The sequence below is a fragment of the Bufo bufo genome, chromosome 6 (assembly GCF_905171765.1).
Source record: "Bufo bufo chromosome 6, aBufBuf1.1, whole genome shotgun sequence".
Classification (NCBI taxonomy): Eukaryota; Metazoa; Chordata; class Amphibia; order Anura; family Bufonidae; genus Bufo; species Bufo bufo.
In genome coordinates this window covers 372331834-372353551 of record NC_053394.1, presented here as the reverse complement: position 1 = coordinate 372353551, position 21718 = coordinate 372331834, and the positions used below count along the sequence as shown (strand labels likewise).

The 21718-nt window shown below is 50.1% G+C and overlaps 1 protein-coding gene across 1 annotated transcript; it reads right to left on the bottom strand.

Moving 5' to 3' along the window:
• Positions 1-658: 658 nt before the first annotated feature.
• ARL16 (ADP ribosylation factor like GTPase 16) lies at positions 659-21715 on the bottom strand. The gene is made up of 6 exons (XM_040438707.1): positions 21589-21715; positions 15013-15068; positions 3627-3743; positions 3385-3500; positions 1037-1232; positions 659-955 (listed from the first exon to the last, which is right to left on the bottom strand). The coding sequence occupies exons 1-5, from the start codon at positions 21647-21649 to the stop codon at positions 1067-1069; spliced, it is 516 nt and encodes a 171-aa protein (XP_040294641.1). The 5' UTR covers positions 21650-21715; the 3' UTR covers positions 659-955; positions 1037-1066.
• Positions 21716-21718: the final 3 nt, after the last annotated feature.

Here is a 21718-nt window from a genome sequence, read left to right as displayed (position 1 = left end):
GGTGCTGCAGAATCGAACATAAATCCGTCAGAGCACTGCTCCTGTTTCGGACAGGTCTCTCTGCTCTTGCCCTCCCTTCTCTCAGTATTAGAGATAACAGCAGGGAGGAGCTTGTAAACGACAGATCAGAGTTTGGAGAATAGGGAAAGCATCAAAGCTCATACAGGCTGCAGACAGGGAGGAAAACACATACAAGGCAGTTTGCGGGGGGGAGACAGCAGCATCCTGGACACACAGACCTCACATCCAGTATGTACTACTAGGCGGGACACGTCCACATGAGAAACCTGTAACAGGAAGCAGGTAGTCAACTGAATATCTGGGGGTCTCAAAATAAATGAAGACTGTAGACATGGTAACCACTTACATATGTTAAATCATTTTTCCATGTCAAAGGAGTCCATAGTCTAAGTGGCAAGATTAAAGGGCATTTGTCATCAGATTTGTACCTATGACACTGGCTGACATGTTACATGTGCGTTTGGCAGCTGAAGGCATCTGTGTTGGTCCCATGTTCATATGTGTCCGCATTGCTGAGAAAACTGAAGTTTTAATATGTGCAAATTAGCCTCTAGGAGCAACGGGGGCGTTGTTGTTACTCCTAGAAGCTCTGCTCTCTCTGCAACTGCTGCGCCCTCTGCACTTTGATTGACAAACATCATCACACCTGGCCCTGTCAATCAAAGTGGAGAGGGTGCGGCAGGTGCAGAGAAAGCAGAGCCTCTAGGTTTAACGGCAACGCCCCCGTTGCTCCTAGAGGCTCATTTGCATGTATGGAAACTTCCGCAAATGCTGCAGGTCAGCCAGTATCATAGGTACAAATCTGCTGACGAATGCCCTTTAATGAAAAGTACCAGTCAGGGGATGGGTACAAGAAAAGTTCCAGGTCAGTGACTATCCTTCACAATACAAGAACGGATAGAGTCTGATTAGACAAAGGCTGCGTCTTGAAAGACTGAGCGACCAAGCAACAAAAACACTATTAAGGGACCCAGAATCATTTCTGTAGACTGTGTGTGCAGAGATATATTTTTACATTAGAAATATAAAATATTATATCTTCTACTTAGTGACTGGCCGATGAATGCAGCCACTGCAAAACCTCCTGAAGTCCTGTGCCCTCCAGGGCGCTAGTTTCCATGACAGTGATTGGCTGCTTGGCGCAGGCTATGATGTCATCCAATCGGAACAGCGATTTCATCTCCGCCAATAACATACAGCATGGCAGATCCCTACAAGTGAACAGAATATACGCATTAGTCTCCGGCATGCCGTGCTGGTGAAGGTGCACCTCTAGGCTGGGGGCAGCGTTCTCTTTATAAGTGGTTCCCATCATTGCAAAATAGACAAAAGTAATTACTGTGATTTCCATTAAAGGGGTATTTTTATCTAAGGCAATTAGGGCACATTGCTAGAATATGCCCCCATTGTCTGATACATCGAGAACGGACCCCTGAAGGTTGTGAAGGGCACACTGCCCAGTTGCTAAAGGGGTATTCTCACCCAAAAACATTGGTGGCATATCGCTAGAGTATGTCAGATATCTCTGGACAGATACACACCTATCTACAACAGGGCCGCCGAGAGAACAGACAGCTGTGTGTGCGCATCCGCCCGCAATTCATTTCTACAGAAGTAGTGCAAAATAGCTGAGCGCTGGCTTGGCTTTCTCCGGCAGTGCCATAGAGGTGAATAGAGCGGTGACTGTTTGCGCCATGCACTCTCTATTCGTTTCTATAGGACTTCCGAAATTAGTCGAACATGCTTGGTCAGCTATTTTGGGAAGTCCCATAGAAGTAAATAGAGAGCATACCTCGCACTCTCGCTCACTTTGGGGACCCCGTTCTAAATAGAGACAGGTCACAGAGTTGGGACCTGCACCTATCCTAGCGATATGCTACCAGTGTTGGAGGTGACACAACCCCTTTAATTGTTGTTTATGGACGGACTGGACAGTTTATGGACAAGCGAATTACCGCTACTGGAATAAGTAGTAAACCTTGTGTGGTTACTGAGGCTTGACAGCTTTAGGGCTTAAAGGGGTATTCCACCTGCCATATTTATCATCTACAGATGTAGCAATTATTATCTTAAGGGCTCATTCAAATAGCGGTCTGCAATGCATGGGCACCGGCTGTGTGAATCCCATACTGCGGTGCAGACCCATTGACTTGGGTCCACAATCCGCAAAATATGGCAAAAAGATAGGACATGTCCTACCTTTTGCAGTGCGGAAGCACGGACCCTAAAGCACACTGGAGTGCTTCCAAGTGTTTCCGTGGGCTTCGGATCCGTGCCTCCGCTCCGCAAAAGATAGGACATGTCAATGGGTTCACAATGAGTTCACACGGCCAGTGCACGTCTATTGCGGACCACTGTTTGCGGTCCGCAATACGGGCACCACGCCCAGTCGTGGGAATGAGCCTTTACAACCAGTGTTCTATGCTATTAATGCAGAGCGCCACAACACACCTTGCCATTACTGTACTGCGCCATTCTACGTAGCATGCAACGTTAATAGCGGCGCGCGCTAGCTAGAAGGATGATTAGAGTAGAGATAGTAGTCCAGTGCTCCTAGATCTTCAATATAAAATACAATGAAAAGACGCCTTTACACCGCCCTACTAGAATGTTCGTTAACGTGTTTCGGATGTCTATATCCTTACTCATAGTCGGTATGATATCTGAAACGTGTAAGTGAACATGCCAGTAGGGCGGTGTAAAGACTTCTTTTCATTGTATTTAATAAAGTTGGATTTTATATTGAAGATCCAAGAGCTCTGGGTCACGTCTCTATTCTGAATCGTCCACTAAAAACCTGATCCCCTATCCCTTCGATCAATATGACCACTATGAAGAGAGGCTTCAATGGAGTCCTGACGCTCCATATAGGCGCCATGCTAGTTACGGAAAGAGCCGAGTGAATGGGTAAAAAATAAAGTGCAACGCAGAGTAAAAACAACAGGAACTTTCTGGTATTCCTTCATTTCATCACCATTTTCAAGAATTTTGTTTGCCGTCAGTAAATGGAAACATTTATTTATTTATTTTTTTACATTTTCTCACAGCTAAAAGGTGACTGCAATGTACTTCGTAATCCTCTGTAAGATCATACATAGAGACAGCATACACGTCCGGGGTGGGGTCTGGGTACTAAAAATGGAAACCGCCTTTAAGGCTTCATTCACACGTCTGCAATTCTGTTCCGCATTTTGCGGAACGGAATTGCGGACCCATTCATTTCTATGGGGCCGCACGATGTGCTGCCCAGATCTGGAAATGCGGAATGCACATTGTCGGTGTCCATGTTTTGCGCAAAACACACACGGATGTGTGAATGGACCCTAACTCTGGGGCCATGCGCTAAAGGTGAGTGTTCCTTACGTTTTGTTGAAGACGAGGAGGACCGACACTGTGGAGAGAGCCGGGGCAGACAGCATAGACAGGAGCTGGATACAAGAGGCAGATACCTGATACGGGTTAGCAGCGTCCACAATGAACTAGAATTGAGGAAACAAATCAGAAATGTACATTAAATATACAGGGAGCAGATTCTGCAGAAAGTCACCAACGAAGACAATGACATTGCCAGCCGGCGAGGAGGTGCCACATCAATGCAGTCTTACCACTACGGTCCGACAGTCCTCGTAATAACTGGGCCAGATAGGCACCATGGAGCCCCCCACCTCTCGCACAGTCACACGCGTTCTCTGTATTGTCAGATCCGTCAAGTTGGTGCCAACCTTCAGAACATCGCCCATTATTGAGAAGGTGATAAAAAATATAAAAAATTATAATATTAAGAAGATGATGTATATTCACTATGTTCAGTGAAAACCTTTGTACCAAACCCAGGTTCGGTACCAAGGTTTTTTACAGTAATAATTAATTCCCGAAGTTATCACACGAAGTCTCACGCGACTTCGCAAAGTAATAACTTCGGCTCATTGGAGCCAATACATTCTAATACTGTACGGAGCGGGAACTCCGTACAGTATTAGAACAAAGTTTTTTGCGAATCGACTGCGGATGAAGCATCCGAAGTCAATTCGCTCATCCCTAATTAGCATCAAACTGTCCCCAATGGAGCTCACAATCTAAGTTCTCATTTTCTTGTATGTAATCCAGTTTCACTTCAATGCATAAAGGGGTGGAGTCAGCACTGGAAAGCTGAGGTGCACTATATGGCTAGGCCCCGCCCCTTGGTGCACTGAAGACCTTGTTTGCATAACGGATAATAAACCTTTTTTTTCCTCTTTCTCAGGAACATCACAACTAGAGATGAGCGAATCGAATCCCACGAAGTGGAATTCGATCCGAATTTCAGGATAAATTCGATTTGCCTAGAAGGCGCCTCAAGCGAATTGATTTATCCAGTAAGGCCGGACTAGAGGTTTACCCTAAGGGTAGGCCATCATGAGAAATTTTGGTGTAAGGGCCTGGGAAGCATGGGGTTAATGGGCAGTAAGGGGGTGGAGGGGTGTGGTAATAGGGGAGTGGTTGGGGGTCTTTATATTGAGTGGCAGTGTCCGGTGGCCATTTTAATAACTGTTAGAAAAGCGCAGCAGTGATTTCACCATGATGTCCGTCGACGAGATGATTTGGAGGTTGCGGGCGGCAGTGGAGGCCTAGAGCCCGGAGTGGCTTCATCAGCAGATGTCAGGCTTACTGCAGGGGGAGGCACCGGGTACAGCAGGCCCACCTCCATGTGCGAGACGGCAGCGGTGGGTTCGCCCGCCGGTGCGCCTTAGCCCCAGTGAAACTTCGGCACAGGAGCCCCTCTAGGGACCCTCCACAAAGGGGGACGATGGGCGCCTTTTAACATAGTCCTCCCGGTGTGGGAGGAATCCATCTGCGCAGCGGAGTCCAGTAGGAGGCAGGGATCAGGAGCTGGAGCTGCGGGTTCCTGGCAGGAACTCCCTCTTGGAGAGGGAGAGAGTTCAGCATGAGGACAGAGCCTGTGCCAGGAGTGGCCACTAGAGGGCGCAGGGCTCCAAGAGTTCACGGACAGGAGTTTCCTGACCTGGGACAACAGGAAGATGAAGTGGTGTCTGAAGATGGGGAGAGCGCACCCAGCATGGACGTGTCTGGGGTGCAGGCTGCCAGCGGTTCGTTTAAAGAGGGAGAATCCGTGGAGTCGCTTACGAGGATCAGGTTCGTCCCTGTTACCGGCTTGGGGGGTAGGTGCGGGTTTCAGTGGGGCCGTGGAGGGCTCGCAGCCTCGGGGGGGGGGGGGATCAGTGTCGGTGGAGACCCAGGTTGGGGGTGAAGAGGACAGGCCTAGGGTGGATGATGTGGCAGGTTTACGTGTGTTTTGAGGGTCCGTTAGGGGAGCACTTAAAGCAGGAAGTATGTGAGCGTATATGGAAGGGGGGGGGGGGAGTACGTTGATATTTTGTCGTTTCTCCCCCTGGAGCTTTTTAACTTAGATAGGTCAAGGATAGTCGAAGGAAAAAAGGAAGAAGATGAAAAGCGCCGGTATAGACTCATCTCGCGCACTTTCGCCAATTGGTTACAGGCGTTTGCTATATTGGCGAGTGTCATTGGGGAAAAGACACCAGAGTGTTGCTTGGCTCTTTTTTGTGACCTGGACGCGATTGGGGAGGCGTACAGGGTGTACGGGGGTTCAGGGTGGCTCAGGTATGATGAGCAATTCCGGCAGAGAAAGGCGGGACCATAAAGATATTAGTTTATGGTTAAGGGTGATGGCGCTGGGGCGGCAGGGGCTGTCCTTTCGGGGGAGATACAGGAGGGTCAGGGCAGTTCACTCTTTAAGTGGCGTCCGCCAAAGGATTGTGCTTTCTTTTTAACGAAGGAAGCTGCAAGTTCAGGGCAAAATGCAAGTTTAAGCATGAGTGTACAGCTTGCGGGGGTAATCACGGAGCCAATCGTTGCTTCAAAGGTAACAGGCAAAGAGGGTCGGACACCGCTGCAAAAGGGTCTGACTCTAGTACAGGTGGAAAGAATGGAGTGGTACTTAAATAGGTATCCCAATCAGGAGAAGGTGGAATTGTGAAGGAAAGTTTTTTTTTGGGAGGTTTAGTATTCTGTCGAACCCATTGCCGGTGGTTTTATCGCGAAAACATTTGCGCTCGGCTATAGTGTATCCGAAAATAGTGTCGGAAAAGTTGGCAAAAGAGGTTTCTTTGGGCAGGATGGATGGGCCTTTTGAGGAACCACCGTATGTCAACTTGAGGGTGTCGCCGCTGGGGTTAGTGCCCAAAAAGAAGCCGAACAAGTTTCGGCTTATACACCATCTGTCTTTTCCAAAAGGAGTGTCGGTCAATGACGGTATCAATCCTGAACTTTGTTCGGTGGTCTATACGTCATTTAATGCGGCTGCGGCATGGGTTAAGAAATTGGGCCCAGGGACCCTGTTGGATAAGACCGATATTGAGGCGGTCTTTCGGTTACTCCCGGTTAACCCCGATAGTTTACATCTGTTGGGTTGTATTGTGGATAGATGTTTACCGATGGGTTGTTCCGCGTCGTGTGCATATTTTGAAGCGTTTAGTTCTTTCTTGGAATGGGTAGTGGCTGACGTGGCGGGGTGTTCATCCATTATCCATTACTTGGATGATTTTCTGTGTTTAGGACCGGCGGGTTCGAGGGTTTGTTTTCTCTTGTTGTCTACGTTAGTCAATTTTTGCGTACTTTGGTGTGCCGTTTGCTGCAGATTAGACTGTGGGTCCAATGACCGAATTGAGTTTTTTAGGTATAGTGATAAATACGGAAAAAAGGAGATTTTTTGTGAAACTCACCTGTAAGATCTTTTTCTCGTCTTTTCCATTGGGGGACACAGACCATGGGTATAGCTTAGGCCATTACTAGGAGGAGACACTATGCAAATAAGAAAAAACAGCTCCTCCTCCACTGGCTATACCCCCATGCTCCAACAGGAGGACCTCAGTGCGTGCAAAAGCAGTAGGAGAAGGAGACCAAAGACCAAATATTAACAAAGAACAACAGAACCTAGGAATACCGCTTTCAGGCCGTTAACCATAAGGTCCTAATAGAATAGAACCAACCCCTCCTGTAACAGACAAGAATGGGTGGGAGCTGTGTCCCCCAATGGAAAAGACGAGAAAAAGATTTTACAGGTGAGTTTCACAAAAAATCTCCTTTTCTCGCCCATTCCATTGGGGGACACAGACCATGGGACGTCCTAGAGGAGTCCATGGGGTGGGAAAGACCAGCACCTCCAGAGGGAAACGTCCAACGGTTAAACAGGAACCACAGCCTGCAATACCTTGCGCCCTAGGGCAGCATCAGCCGAGGCCAGAGAGTTCAGCTGGTAGAACTTTGTAAAGGTATGTAAGGACGACCAGGTGGCCGCCTTACAAAGCTGTGATGTAGAGGCTCGATTGCGCCTAACCCAGGAGGCCCCGGTGGAGTGCGCGGTAACCCCCGCTGGGGGAACCCTACCCCGGGACCTATAGGCCATGGCAATAGTGGACCGAATCCACCGAGCCACAGTGGCCTTGGAGGCCGCCAGACCCTACGAGGCCCCTCGGGAACCACAAAAAGGGAGTCCAATCGGCGAAATGGGGCAGTAACCGATAGGTACACCCGTAAAGCACGGACAACATCCAGAGAATGGAGAGCGCGCTCCTTGGGGTTCGCCGGGGCGGGGCAAAAGGATGGCAGGACTATGTCCTCGTTAAGGTGGAAGGCGGAGACCACCTTGGGCAAAAAAGAAGGGACTGGGCGCAGTACCACCTTGTCCTTGTGGAAGACCAAAAAGGGCTCTTTTGAGGAAAGGGACGGCCAGCTCAGATACCCTCCTGATAGAGGTGATGGCCACCAGGTGAGAAGACTCAGGGAAATGTCCCTCAGGGGCTCAAAAGGAGCCGTCTGGAGAGAAGACAGAACCAGGTTCAGATCCCAGGGGGGCAGAGGAGGGACATACGGAGGGACCGAATGCGCCACCCCCTGCAGGAAGGTCCTCACCAGACCTAGCAGAGCCAGAGACCTGACCCTTCAGAGAGCTCAGGGACATTCCTATCTAGAGACCCGACTGGAGAAAAGAGAGGACCACCGGAACGGAGAAATGAAGGGGAAAAACGCCTATCTTCTCACAAAAGGCAAGAAAGGCCTTCCAGGTACGATAGTATATCCTGGAGGAAGCCGGTTTCCTGGCTTTGATCATGGTCTTCACGACCGAGTCCGAGAAGCCCCTCCTCTTCAAGATGGCGGTTTCAACAGCCACGCCGTTAAACGAAGTGGCTGTAAATTCTGGTGGAAGAGAGGTCCTTGAGACAGCAGGTCCTCCCTGAGAGGAAGAGGCCACGGAACGTCTGCCAGCATCCGAGTGACCTCCGAGAACCAGGTGCGGAGAGGCCAATCGGGATTCCTTCTGCCGCGACCCTGCGAAGAACCTTTGGGAGTAGAGGTAGTGGTGGGAAGACATAGAGGAGTGCGAAGTCTTGCCACGGAGACACCAGAGCGTCCACCCCGTATGCCTCCGAAACCCGAGCCAGGAACGTGGGAACCTTGTTGTTGAGCCTGGACGCCATCAAGTCCACGTCCGGGCGGCCCCAACGGCGACAGACGTCCTCGAATACGTCCGGATGCAGAGACCACTCTCCCGGATCCACCCTGTTGCGGCTGAGAAAGTACGCCGTCCAGTTCTCGACCCCTGGGATGTACACTGAAGACAATATTGGAACGTGAGCCTCCGCCCACTGAAGGATCCTCTTCACCTCCTGCATCACCGGCCGGCTGCGGGTTCCGCCCTGATGATTGATGTAGGCCACGGCTGTGGCATTGTCCGACTGGATCCTTACTGGGAGACCCGCTAGGAGGGGGGTCCAATGAGACAGAGAGAGGAAAATTGCTCTGAGCTCCAATATGTTGATCGGAAGGCGGGCTTCCACTTTTGACCACACCCCCTGAACCGTCCGAGCCCGGAGAACGCCGTCCCAACCCAGGAGACTGGCATCGGTGGTGACGACTGTCCAGGAGATTGGGAGGAAGGATTTCCCCGATGTCAGATTCTGAGGGGACAGCCACCACTGGAGGTCCATGCGAACCCGAGGAGGAAGGCGGATCCGAGAGTCCAGACCCCTCGATGTTCCATCCCAGAAGGACAGGATCGCCTGCTGCAGAGGCCGAGTGTGAAACTGGGCAAAGGCCACCATAAGCCCCAGAACCTGCATGCACTCCCGGATGGAGAGACACGGGGAATGCAGAAGGCAAGACATCGACTCCCGTATCCGTGAGAACTTGCAATCCGGGAGAAATACCCGGGCTGCAGTAGTGTCCATAATTATCCCCAGGAAGGTCACCCTCTGTGAAGGTTGGAGAGAGGACTTCGGGAAGTTGATCAGCCAGCCGAACTGTTGCAGAGTCTGAACAGTGATCCTGACACTGTCTTCGGCCTGGGGACGAGAGGGAGCCTTTATCAGAATGTCGTCCAGGTAGGGCAGCAGAGATATGCCCCTCTGGTACGGAGAAGCGCCATGATCGGCGCCAAGATCTTTGTGAATACCCAAGGGGCTGTCGCCAGCCCAAAGGGAAGGGCGACGAACTGATAATGACGGTCGCCAATGGCGAAGCACAGGAACCTGTGGTGAGATTCTGCGATAGGGACATGCAGATAGGCGTCCCGGATGTCCATCGACGCGAGGAACTCCCCTGGAAGAAGAGAAGCAATAACGGAGCGGAGGGACTCCATCCGGAACCTCCTCACCCGCAGGGACTTGTTTAACAGCTTCAGGTCTAGGACCGGATGCACTGATCCCTCCTTCTTTGGCACTACAAAAGAGATTTGAGTAGAAACCTGCCCCCTGTTCCTCCAGAGGAACTGGGACAACTACTCCCCTGACCAGAAGGGAAGAAACCGCTTGTAAAAGGGCCGAGGCTCGGGCCGGATCCCCCGGAACACGAGACGGAAAGAAACATTCCGGAGGTCTGGAAACAAATTCTATCTTGTAACCGGAAGTTACAATTTCCAGGGCCCAGGCGTCTTGAATGTGAGCTCTCCAGACATGCTGAAAGGAGAGCAGACGGCCCCCCACCGCAAGCGGTGGGGGCGCCCCTTCAGGCGGGGGACTGCTTGGGAACCGTGGGGCAGGCAGAACTCCCCTGGAACTGTGCCCGCGGGCACCAGGAAGGTTGAGGCTTAAAGGAAGGCTTCTTGCGGGAGTCCTGAGAGCCGCCGGAGGAGGGGGCTGTCGCAGACCTGGAGGAGGAAAAGCGCTGAAAGGACTGGTTTCTAGAGGGGCGAGCTCTGAAGGCACGCTTGGATCTAGATTGGGGCAGGTGTGTACTCTTGCCCCCCGTAGCGTCTCATCCAGCTTAGCCCCGAAGAGCCTGGAGCCCGCAAAGGGGAGGTTAATGAGGGAGCGCTTGGAGGAAGCGTCGGCGTCCCAGACCTTCAACCAGACCTCCCTGCGCTGCGTGACCGAGAGGGCCGAAATCCGCGCAAAGAGAGTGCTGACATCCAATGAGGCCTCACAGAGGAATGTTGTCGCCTGGGACATCTGGAGGATGAAGTTCAGGGTGTCCGCAGAGGCATCCTGCATCGCGAGGTCCTGATGATGGCGCTGCAACCACACCGAAAGCGCCCTGGCTACCCAGGCCGAGGCGAACACGGGCCGCAGACCTGTGCCCGCCAGAGAGAAGGTGGCTTTGGAAAGAGAGTCCAAATGCCTATCAACAGAGTCCTGTAGGGAGGACCCGTCCAGGACTGGTATTGCCGTATTCTTAGCCAATCTGGCCACCGGCGGGTCGACCTTAGGAGGAGAAGACCACTGCTGCACGTTATCTGCCGGGAAAGGATAAAGAGTATCCATGCGCCTTGTAGCAGAAAAACTGTGATTAGGGCGTTCCCAAGCCTTAGAAAGGACCTTGGCGAACTCGCCATGAATGGGGAATGTGACTGCCTCCGGTTTTCTGGAGTGGAAGAGGGGGAATTCCTGGCTACTAGTAGAAGGAGGTTCCCCCTGGATGTCAAAGGTGTCACGTACCGCCGTGACCAAGTCTGCCACCATGGTAGAGAGCTTAGGTGAGGGTTCCGGCTCCGTGTCCTCGTCCGAGCCGGACCTTTCCCCTTCAGACCTGTAATCCCTGCGAGAGGGAGAGGCTGTACACGCCTCCAGACGATGGGGGGAAGCAGAGTCATCCGAGGAGGGATGCTGCTGCGTACGCTGCCTCTTAACGGTCGAGCATCCTCTGTGGGGGGGCACCGGGAGGTGGAGCAGTGCTAACCACAGGCACCACAGGCGGTGGATCAGTGGCCGCCATGCGTTCCATAAAGGCCATGGCCCTGCGTGAGACTTGGGCCAAGTCCGCGGCCGCCCTAGCTATGGCAGAGGCCCAGGAGGGCTCCGCGGGCTCCAAAGGGGTGGAGGAGGGACTGGGCTGGTTTGGTGGAGGGGGTGGATGATCCCGTCCCGAAGCAAGGCAAGAGTCTGAGTCCTGCAGTCTTCACCCTCTGTACCGGACCAGCAGGGGGTCACCTCTTCAGTCATCTGGCACAAGGAGTGGCAGTGCACTGGATAGAGGGCAGGACTAGGTGACCCCAGATCTGGTAGGCCACCGGAGCTGCAGGTCGAGCCCGGTTCCACTTATCTTCTGGGGGGAAAGGGAGGTAGCCGGGGACGGCCATTCGACCCCGGCGCTCGCTCCACTGAGAGACCATGGACGCACCATGCGACCCTGCGTCCTCTGTTTAGAAAAAAAACAAACAGGAGAAGAAAAAACTACAGGGACAACCCTGCATGAGCAGGAGTGTCACCTCCTAATCCGACACTAAGCTAAAACTGAGGTCCTCCTGTTGGAGCATGGGGGTATAGCCAGTGGAGGAGGAGCTGTTTTTTCTTATTTGCATAGTGTCTCCTCCTAGTAATGGCCTAAGCTATACCCATGGTCTGTGTCCCCCAATGGAATGGGCGAGAAAAATGGAGTGTCGGCTTCCTGAGGAGAAGGTTTATGATTTGCGAGAGGGTGTCGACAAGGCGAGGTCGTAAAAAATTTGTCTGTGGGACCTACAGTCTCTTTTAGGGAAGTTAAACTTTGCTTGTAGAATTATGCCGATAGGTCGAACAGTTGGTGGCAGCTACGGCTGTTGCTCCCCATCACTTCATCAGGTTGGGTCGGGAATTGAAGAAAGATTTGGAGGTTTGGGCAGTTTAAATTTTTTTTTTTTATGGTAGAGCGTTGGTGATGGGGGATGTGGTAGATAGTTTTGATTTAGAGTTTTTTACAGATGCAGCTGGGGGGGGGGGGGGCGGGGGTTGGTTTTGGGGCATATTGTCATGGCCAGTGGTGTGCGAATCGGTGTCCAGAATCCTGGGTTTTACGGGGGTGGGTCAGAAATTTGGCTCTCTTGGAGCTCTTTCCCATAGTTCTTGCAATGGTGCTGTGGGGCGATAGATTCAGGAACAGGAAGGTGCGTTTTCATTGCAATAACCTGGGAGTGGTGCAGGCAATCAATGGTTTGACCGCATCGTCTCCCCCAGTGGTTCGTTTATTGCAGCACCTGGTGTTGCTCTGTTTATCGTTTAATGCATGAGTGGTGGCGGTTCATGTGCCTGGGGTTTCTAATTGCATTGCGGATGCTCTTTCTTGTTTGTAGTGGGAGCGGTTTCGACAGTTGGCTTCGGAACCGGAATCCGAAGGGCTGGAATATCCGGGGTCGTTGTGGGAGCTCTTGGAGGTACCGTAGAATGGCTTTTGCAGGCTTCTTTGAGTGCAGGCACTTGGGCCGCGTATGGGAGAGCTTGGAGGAAGTGGGAGCAGTGGTGTGAAACAGTAGGGGCGAGAGTAGACGAGGGTGAAATACCATTGTTGTTATTCCTGGGTCATGGCAAGGAGCAGGGTTGGACAGTGGCACAATTAAACAAATGTGTAGTAGGCTTGGCATTCAGGTTTAAGTTAAGGGGCATGGCTGATGTTACTAAAGCTTTTCTGGTGAGACAGGTTTTGAAGGGTTGGAGGAAGGGGTAAGCGAACATGTTGTTCACTTTGCTGTTAAGAATTGGTCGACAGGCCGAATTATTATGTAGTTTTTTTAGGGGAAGTTCGGTTGTTTCAGTTGGCTTTTTCTCTGGCCTTTTTTGGGGCGTTTCGTTTGGGTGAGTTGGTGTCCAAGAGTGTTAGCGTTACTGGGGGTCTTTAGGGGGAGGATGTGGACCTGTTCTGTGACAGGGTGGTTATTAGGCTTCGGGCGTCTAAGACTGATACAGAGAGCAGAGGGCGGTATGTTACCTTATTTTCGGTGCCGGAGTGTTCGTTGTGTCCCGTGAGGTGTCTGCAGGTTTATAGGGAAGGTGTGAGTTTCGATTGTGGTCTGCTTCTGAGACATGGCGATGGGTCGTTTCTTTCAAGGTTCCAATGTGTGGCTGTTTTTAAGAAATGTTTATTAGGGGTGGGCCCAATGGACTTTACGGGTCACTCTTTCAGAATTGGGGCAACAACTGAGGCAGCTAGGTTAGGGATGAGCGACGATTTTATAAAAAGAATTGGAAGATGAGAATCCATCAGGTTTCGTTGCTACGTGCGGCTAGGTAGTTTATAAGGGGTAGTTATGGCAGGATTTACAGTAACGTGTTATTTTTGTGGTTAAATTGCAGGTTCTTCCCCGGCGTTAGTCTGGATCCTTGGGCACTCTTGTTTTCTGGGGATCGCTGAGGGCAGATGTTTGGCCGAACGGATGCCAATTGGGTTTTAAGAGAGAAGTCGCGGTTGTGAAGTGGCTGGGGTCGCAAGGCATGTTTTGGGGGAGTGTGTTGAAGGAGGTTCATCGTTTTGTGAGGTTATATAGGTCTCTGGACATTTTAGTGCTTCACGTTTAGGGCAATGATTTGGGAGTTAGACCGGTAAGGGAACTGATCAGAGATATCAAATTTGATTTGTTGAGGCTTTGGTCATTGTTTCCGCAGTTGGTAACAGTGTGGTCTGACATTGTTCTTAGGAAAACCTGGCAGGAGGCAAGGTCCGTACAAGGGGTTAACAGGGCCCGTATAAAAGGTGAACAGGGAGATTGAGGCCAAGAGCGGTGGCAGTTAAGCATGTGAAACTTGATTCGGGTGTGGGGGAATTTTGAAGGGCAGACGATGTTCACCTTAATGCGGTGGGGATTGATCTGTGGTTGCTGGGTCTCCAGGGAGGGAGGGCCTTAGGGGTTTGGAGGAACGCGCAAGCTTAAGGATTATAGAGTGGTCAAGTTGAGCGTTGTTGGCGGTGGGAGGTCCTCGGAGCTGGTGGAATGGGTTGCTGCTCGAGAATGGGAGGGCCTCAATGGTGGGGCTGGACTCTCAGGATTGGGCACTTGGTTATTCGGTGAGGCGTCTATCAGTTGGTGGCTCCGGGCTGGTGTTCTACGGCTGGAGGCAAGGTGGATTGTCCAGTTTTTGGTTTGTGGATTTATACATGTTGGGGCTTCTAGGACCTCCCTCGTCTGGTTTAAATTATTGTTAAAATAAAATTATTATGTAATTTTGGTTAATAAAATGGCTGCTGTGGCCGATTAAATCCGACTCAAGTCTCTGTGTTATTATTGCTGGGGGGGGAAACAACAACAAAAAAAAAGGTTAAAAAAGTATAGGTCAAGGGTTTAGTTTAATAGGGCCCGAGGATGTCACCAATAATTTGATCATGAAATAGAATAAAAAAAACATTCAAACTTACCTCCTCCATTTGCTCGCGACAGGGCGCCAGCCTCCATCTTGCTTGAAGATCTCACCCGAAATCCCGTGCGGCGCGAATGGAGGCGGTAAGCTTGATGTAATTATTTTTTTATTGTTAATTTTACACTGTTTTTAAACTCAGATGCCGTGATCATGTATTGTCACGAAGCAAATTATTATTTTTTTTTATTCGGAGAAGCAGCCAAATCGAATTTTGAAGAAATTTGCTCATCTCTAATCACAACTGATTTCCGCAAGACTGATATTTTAAATCAGCAGGATCAGGGTGCCTGGTTTAATGGTGCTGATCCTGCTGATGGTGCTCTTTAAGTCCATGTCCCTCCCCCCATAATGAATCTGGATGATGCTGGTAACTTACAGTGGGCTGGGTGGGAGGCGCGTCTCCTAGATCGGCTGACTCTTTAGCACATAGCTGTACAGGATAAGGTTAAGAAAAGCTCAAAGATAGAAACACATCTAATGCCGCATATTGTGACGGAGGTCAGGTAGTCCTCCTGCTAATTCAGGCATTACCCTTTCACTGCTGGTAGATATGGAAAACATCATGGCTTTCCATCCTACAATATAAGGACTAGAGCTTAGATCATGGCATCACATCAAAGCACAGAGACTTAGAGTCTTCAAGCTACACTAGGATCTAGGTACAACATTCAGGGGGCAGACGAGGGGGAGGTGGAGGATACGTTTACTTTGTGGTTCTGTGTAAGGGGGAAACCTGCAAGTGACATCAAGAAGAAAAATCACAGCCTGATACTGTCATCTCTCCTCCAGTACAGCCTCCAGTGATCCCAGGAAACATAGAATGTGTCGGTAGATAAGAACCATTTGGCCCATCTAGTCTGCCCACTATACTGAGTACTATGGATAGCCCCTGGCCCTATCTTATAAGAAGGATGGCCTTATGCCTATCCCATGCATGATTAAGCTCCTTCACTGTATTTGCAGCTACCACTTCTGCAGGAAGGCTATTCCATGCATCCACTACTCTCTCAGTAAAGTAATACTTCCTGATATTACTCTTAAACCTTTGCCCCTCTAATTTAAAACTATGTCCTCTTGTAGCAGTTTTTCTTCTTTTAAATATTCTCTCCTCTTTTACCTTGTTGATTTCCTTTATGTATTTAGCAGTTTCTATCATATCCCCTCTGTCTCGTCTTTCTTCCAAGCTATACATGTTAACGTCCTTTAATCTTTCCTGGTAAGTTTTATCCTGCAATCCATGTACCAGTTTAGTAGCTCTTCTCTGAACTCTCTCCAAAGTATCAATATCCTTCTGGAGATATGGTCTCCAGTACTGAGCACAATACTCCAGATGAGGTCTCACTAGTGCTCTGTAGAGCGGCATGAGCACCTCCCTCTGTCTACTGGTAATGCCTCTCCCTATACACCCAAGCATTCTGCTAGCATTTCCTGCTGCTCTATGACATGGTCTGCCTACCTTTAAGTCTTCTGAAATAATGACCCCTAAATCCCTTTCCTCAGATACTAAGGTTAGGACTGTATCACTGATTTTTTTTTTCCAAAGACAATTTTTATTTTCATTTAAAGGATATAACATAAAATACAAAAATACAGAGAACAAAGCAAAGCATGCCTGTTACATATCATTTTTCATATAGCATACATTAATGCCTGGTTAGGCAGTAGAGATACGCAACAAATTGACCCCAAGAGACAAGTACCTCCTAAGGTGTTTCCCCCACCCCCTCCAACCAAAAACCTAAATCCCCTCCCCCCCCCATCCTCCCAACCCCAAATCAAAACCAATTAACTTTCTTTTCTTTTTGTCCTGCCAGAACAATTGCCAAGCCTCTTGACAGACAAGGGCCAGAGATATCATGTCGACTTAGGGGCAAATTCTCAAACGATCAAAAAATAAGAATATCATTGTGCCAAGCGACCTAGCGTCCCTTTCAATTACTCCTCTAAATACCACTTTGTTAATGCAAAAGGTTTCATAATATTATCAATCTCGGAATCAGTGAAGAACTGGATTAGGAAACCTCTCCATTTCTTAAGAAACTTGCCTCCCTTCCCTTCCTTATGTCTTATTACATCTCCTCGCTCCAGAGCTAACAGTTCTTTAAGACCAGCTAGAATGTCATCCCTAGAAGGGACCAGAGGCTGGAGCCAGCGTTGCAAAATGCTCCTCTTAGCTACCATGCAAAGTGCATGGAAGAGGGTAGGCAGTCTACGCTCCACAAGGACCCCATCCTTTAGTTCCTCCCAATAATGAAACAAAAAGATCATTGGGCTTAATGGGACCTTCAGGTTCCAACTATCCTTTGAGATCTGGGCTACCTGGGACCACAGGCTTTGAATTTGAGGGCAGGACCATAAACCATGATATAGATCAGTGTGCTTCACCTTACACTTTGGACAACTAGTGATCCTGTCCGGTCTGTTAGGCGCCGTCGGGAGATTGAAAGCATATATGGCATTGTGCATTATCCTGAACTGTGTGTCCCTCCAAGTTTCATTTATGACCGAGTTCCTCAAGGCCCACCATCCTTTGTATCACTGATTTTATATTCTGCTCTTGGGTTTTTACGGCCCAGGTGCATTATCTTGCACATTCAACATTAAATTTTAGTTGCCATATTTTTGACCATTCCTCTAGTTTTCCTAAGTCTTTTTCCATTTGGTGTATCCCTCCAGGAACATCAACCCTGTTACAAATCTTTGTGTCATCAGCAAAAAGACAGACCTTACCATCGAGGCCTTCTGCAATTTCGCTGATAAAGATATTAAACAATATGGGTCCCAGAACAGATCCCTGAGGTACCCCACTGGTAACAAGATATACAGGAGCTTTTCGTCATGTCTTCTCCTCCCGTAAAGCCTCCAGTGAGCCCCTCCTCATGTCATCTCCAGCTATACAGCCTCTAGTGATCACACGGAGACACACAGGGGCAGGGGCGTAGCTAGAAATGCATGGGGTCCATAGCAAAAAAAAATGTAGAGAGCTCCCACCCAGTCAGGCAAGCGACTGAGCAGAGACCACAGCAGCGGAGCAGCCGAGCCAGGAGGCGGAGCGGGGAGGGAGCACGTAAGTCAGTGCCAAGTGCTCACTACTTCCTCCGTCCTCCAGCGCGGCCGGCAGCAGCGACGTGGTCAGTGCAGTGGTGTATCTTGGTTTTGTGCTGCCCTAGGCGAGACTAAACTCGGGCACCACCCTAATATAAATTTGACCCACCCCTTCCTGTCAAGGCCAAACCCCTTTCTCTCTAAACCCCACCCCTTCCTATGTGCCATCCACAGATACCCCACCCCTTCCTATGTGCCATCCACAGATACCCCACCCCTTCCTATGTGCCATCCACAGATCCCCCTCCCCTAAACAGTGCCATCCACAGATCCCCCTCCCCTAAACAGTGCCATCCACAGATCCCCCTCCCCTAAACAGTGCCATCCACAGATCCCCCTCCCCTAAACAGTGCCATCCACAGATCCCCCTCCCCTAAACAGTGCCATCCACAGATCCCCCTCCCCTAAACAGTGCCATCCACAGATCCCCCTCCCCTAAACAGTGCCATCCACAGATCCCCCTCCCCTAAACAGTGCCATCCACAGATCCCCCTCCCCTAAACAGTGCCATCCACAGATCCCCCTCCCCTAAACAGTGCCATCCACAGATCCCCCTCCCCTAAACAGTGCCATCCACAGATCCCCCTCCCCTAAACAGTGCCATCCACAGATCCCCCTCCCCTAAACAGTGCCATCCACAGATCCCCCTCCCCTAAACAGTGCCATCCACAGATCCCCCTCCCCTAAACAGTGCCATCCACAGATCCCCCTCCCCTAAACAGTGCCATCCACAGATCCCCCTCCCCTAAACAGTGCCATCCACAGATCCCCCTCCCCTAAACAGTGCCATCCACAGATCCCCCTCCCCTAAACAGTGCCATCCACAGATCCCCCTCCCCTAAACAGTGCCATCCACAGATCCCCCTCCCCTAAACAGTGCCATCCACAGATCCCCCTCCCCTAAACAGTGCCATCCACAGATCCCCCTCCCCTAAACAGTGCCATCCACAGATCCCTCTCCCCTAAACAGTGCCATCCACAGATCCCCCTCCCCTAAACAGTGCCATCCACAGATCCCCCTCCCCTAAACAGTGCCATCCACAGATCCCCCTCCCCTAAACAGTGCCATCCACAGATCCCCCTCCCCTAAACAGTGCCATCCACAGATCCCCCTCCCCTAAACAGTGCCATCCACAGATCCCCCTCCCCTAAACAGTGCCATCCACAGATCCCTCTCCCCTAAACAGTGCCATCCACAGATCCCCCCTCCCCTAAACAGTGCCATCCACAGATCCCCCTCCACTAAACAGTGCCATCCACAGATCCCCCTCCCCGACGCTCAGAGTACATTTATAAACTAATCAGTAACTTTAAAGGGCTTCTGTCACTCCACTAAACTCATTTTTTTTTTTGTCTCCTTAAAATCCTTATGCTGCGATCAATATATAGGGCTATTACTCAGTTTGGTTCAGTAGTTATATAAAAAAAACTGACATCATATGCAAATTACCTCTCTAGCAGCAAGTAGGGCGGCTACCTGCTGCTAGCAGCCGCATCCTCCATTCATAATGACGCCCCCTCCTCATGTTGATTGACAGGGCCAGCGGATGCGCTCGTTCTCTGCTGGCCCTGTCTGCATTCAAAATCTGTCGCCGGCGCCGTACCTGTCTTGAGTCGGCTCAGGCGCACTGAGGGGAGGACGCTCGCTCGGCCGCTCCATCCTCAGTGCGCTGAGCGAGCGTCCTCCACTCAGTGCCTGCGCCAACTGAAGACCGGCGCGAGATTTAAGACGCAGACAGGGCCAGTCAGAGGACGAGCGCATTGGCTGGTCCTGTCAATCAACATGAGGAGGGGGCGTCATTATGAATGGAGGATGCGGCTGCTAGCAGCAGGTAGCCGCCCTACCTGCTGCTAGAGAGGTAATTTGCATATTATAAAAGTCCGTTTTTTTATATAACCACTGAACCAAACTGTGTAATAGCCCTATATATTGAGAAATCGCAGCATAAGGATTTTAAGGAGACAAAAAAAAAATATTTGTTTAGTGGAGTGACAGAAGCCCTTTAACTTTAATCATTGCTGATCTCTTTACTTGGATTGGATATCTTACTCTGTCTTAGCTCCGGTAACAGCAGGCAGTGCGGGCGGCGCTCACTCACTGACGTCACGTGCCTGCACCGCCTAGTGGGAGGAGCAGGCGCGTGACGTCAGTGAGTGAGCGCCGCCCCCCGCACTGCCTGCTATTACCGGAGCTAAGACAAAGTAAGGTATCCAAGTAAAGAGATCAGCAATGTCAATGATTAAAGTTACTGATTAGTTTATAAATGTGCTCCTGTGAGCGGCGTGGCCCTGTATATTCTAACCCCCAGGCAGGCGTCCCTGTCACCATGGGAACGCCTGGGGGTTAGAATATACCATCGGATTTGAGTTTTCACGATCTCACTGAGAGCGTGAAAACTCAGATCCGATGGTATATTCTAACCCCCAGGCAAGCATCCCCGTCACCATGGGAATGCCTGGGGGTTAGAATATACCATCGGATCTTTTGAGTTATTCAGTCGCCTGGCTGGAGCCTCCCCGTCCCCAGCCTCTGTGTCTGCCCGGCCCTGCGTGCGCCCTGCTCTAGTCCTGACTCCTTCTCCCCAGCCAGGCCCGAGCCGCGGACCGCCCGCGCCCACTACACTAGTCTAGTGTAGTGGGCGGGCGGTCCGCGGCTCGGGCCTGGCTGCCTGTGTGTAAATAAAAAAATAAAATAATCAACAGAAGGCGGCCCAGACGGGCCCCCAGTGCTATGGCGATCCCTACGCCACTGCACAGGGGCTTTTCTTCATGTCATCTCCTCCAGTACACCCTTCAGTAACCTCAGGAAGATATACATCTTTTCTAAATGTCACCTCCTCCCATACAGCCTCCAGTGACCCCAGGGAGATATACAGGAGCTTTACTTCATGTCATCACCTCCCGTACAGCCAGTGATCACAGGAAGATATACATCTTTTCTAAATGTCACCTCCTCCCATACAGCCTCCAGTGACCCCAGGGAGATATACAGGAGCTTTACTTCATGTCATCACCTCCCGTACAGCCAGTGATCACAGGAAGATATACAGCTTTTCTAAATGTCGTCTCCTCCCGTACAGCCTTCAGTGATCCCCACAAAAAAATGAGCCCTCACACATCTCCATACACATAACTACAAAAAAGTTAGTGGTCAGAATATGGCGATGAAAAGAAAAAAAACAATTTTCAAATATTTTTTTTTTTTCAGTATTAAAAATGCAAGAAAAAAAAAACTATACATATGTGGTATTGCTGTAATCATACTGACCTGGAGAATAAAAGTAACAGGTCAATTTTACGCCTAGGAAATGGTGTGAAAAATAAACCTAAAACAATAAAACTGGAGGAATGAGTTTTTTTTTTTTTTTTATATATATATAATTCCATCCTATTTGGATTTTTTTCTCCATTTCCCACCACATTTTAGGCAACCGTATATGGTGCCATTAGAAAGTGCATCTTGTCACGCAAATAAATAAATAAAGCCCTCATACGGCTATGTGAATGGAAAAATAAAAAAGTTATGGCTTTGGAGGGCTGCGAGTAAAAAGGAAAATGAAAAATGGGAAGTTTTCCTGGTTACCATTAAATGTATTTATGGGTCACAGGATTTCGTTGCGACTTCCTATATGCTTAGAAATGATAGCACACCTCAGCTGCTGCAGAACCTCTTTTAAAAGCATGGTGCATCCCAGCTCACCAATGATATGAAAGCTACCAAGGGGTATGTTACAAGGCCACTGTATAGACAATGGAACTGCCCTGGACAGACAACACTGAGGATAGTAGTCATGTATGACTGGGGGTAGTAGTCCTCACTACAACCAAGCCACTCTCTGAAGGATATTCTGCAGCCTCTTCATCAGCAGAGTCTTCCCGACGCCGGAGGGCCCGAGAACCAAACACATGACCCGGCAGCTGAGAAACCAGCCTCTCTTCTCCTAGGTAACCATGGAATCGCTCGCCTGCCTCCCGTG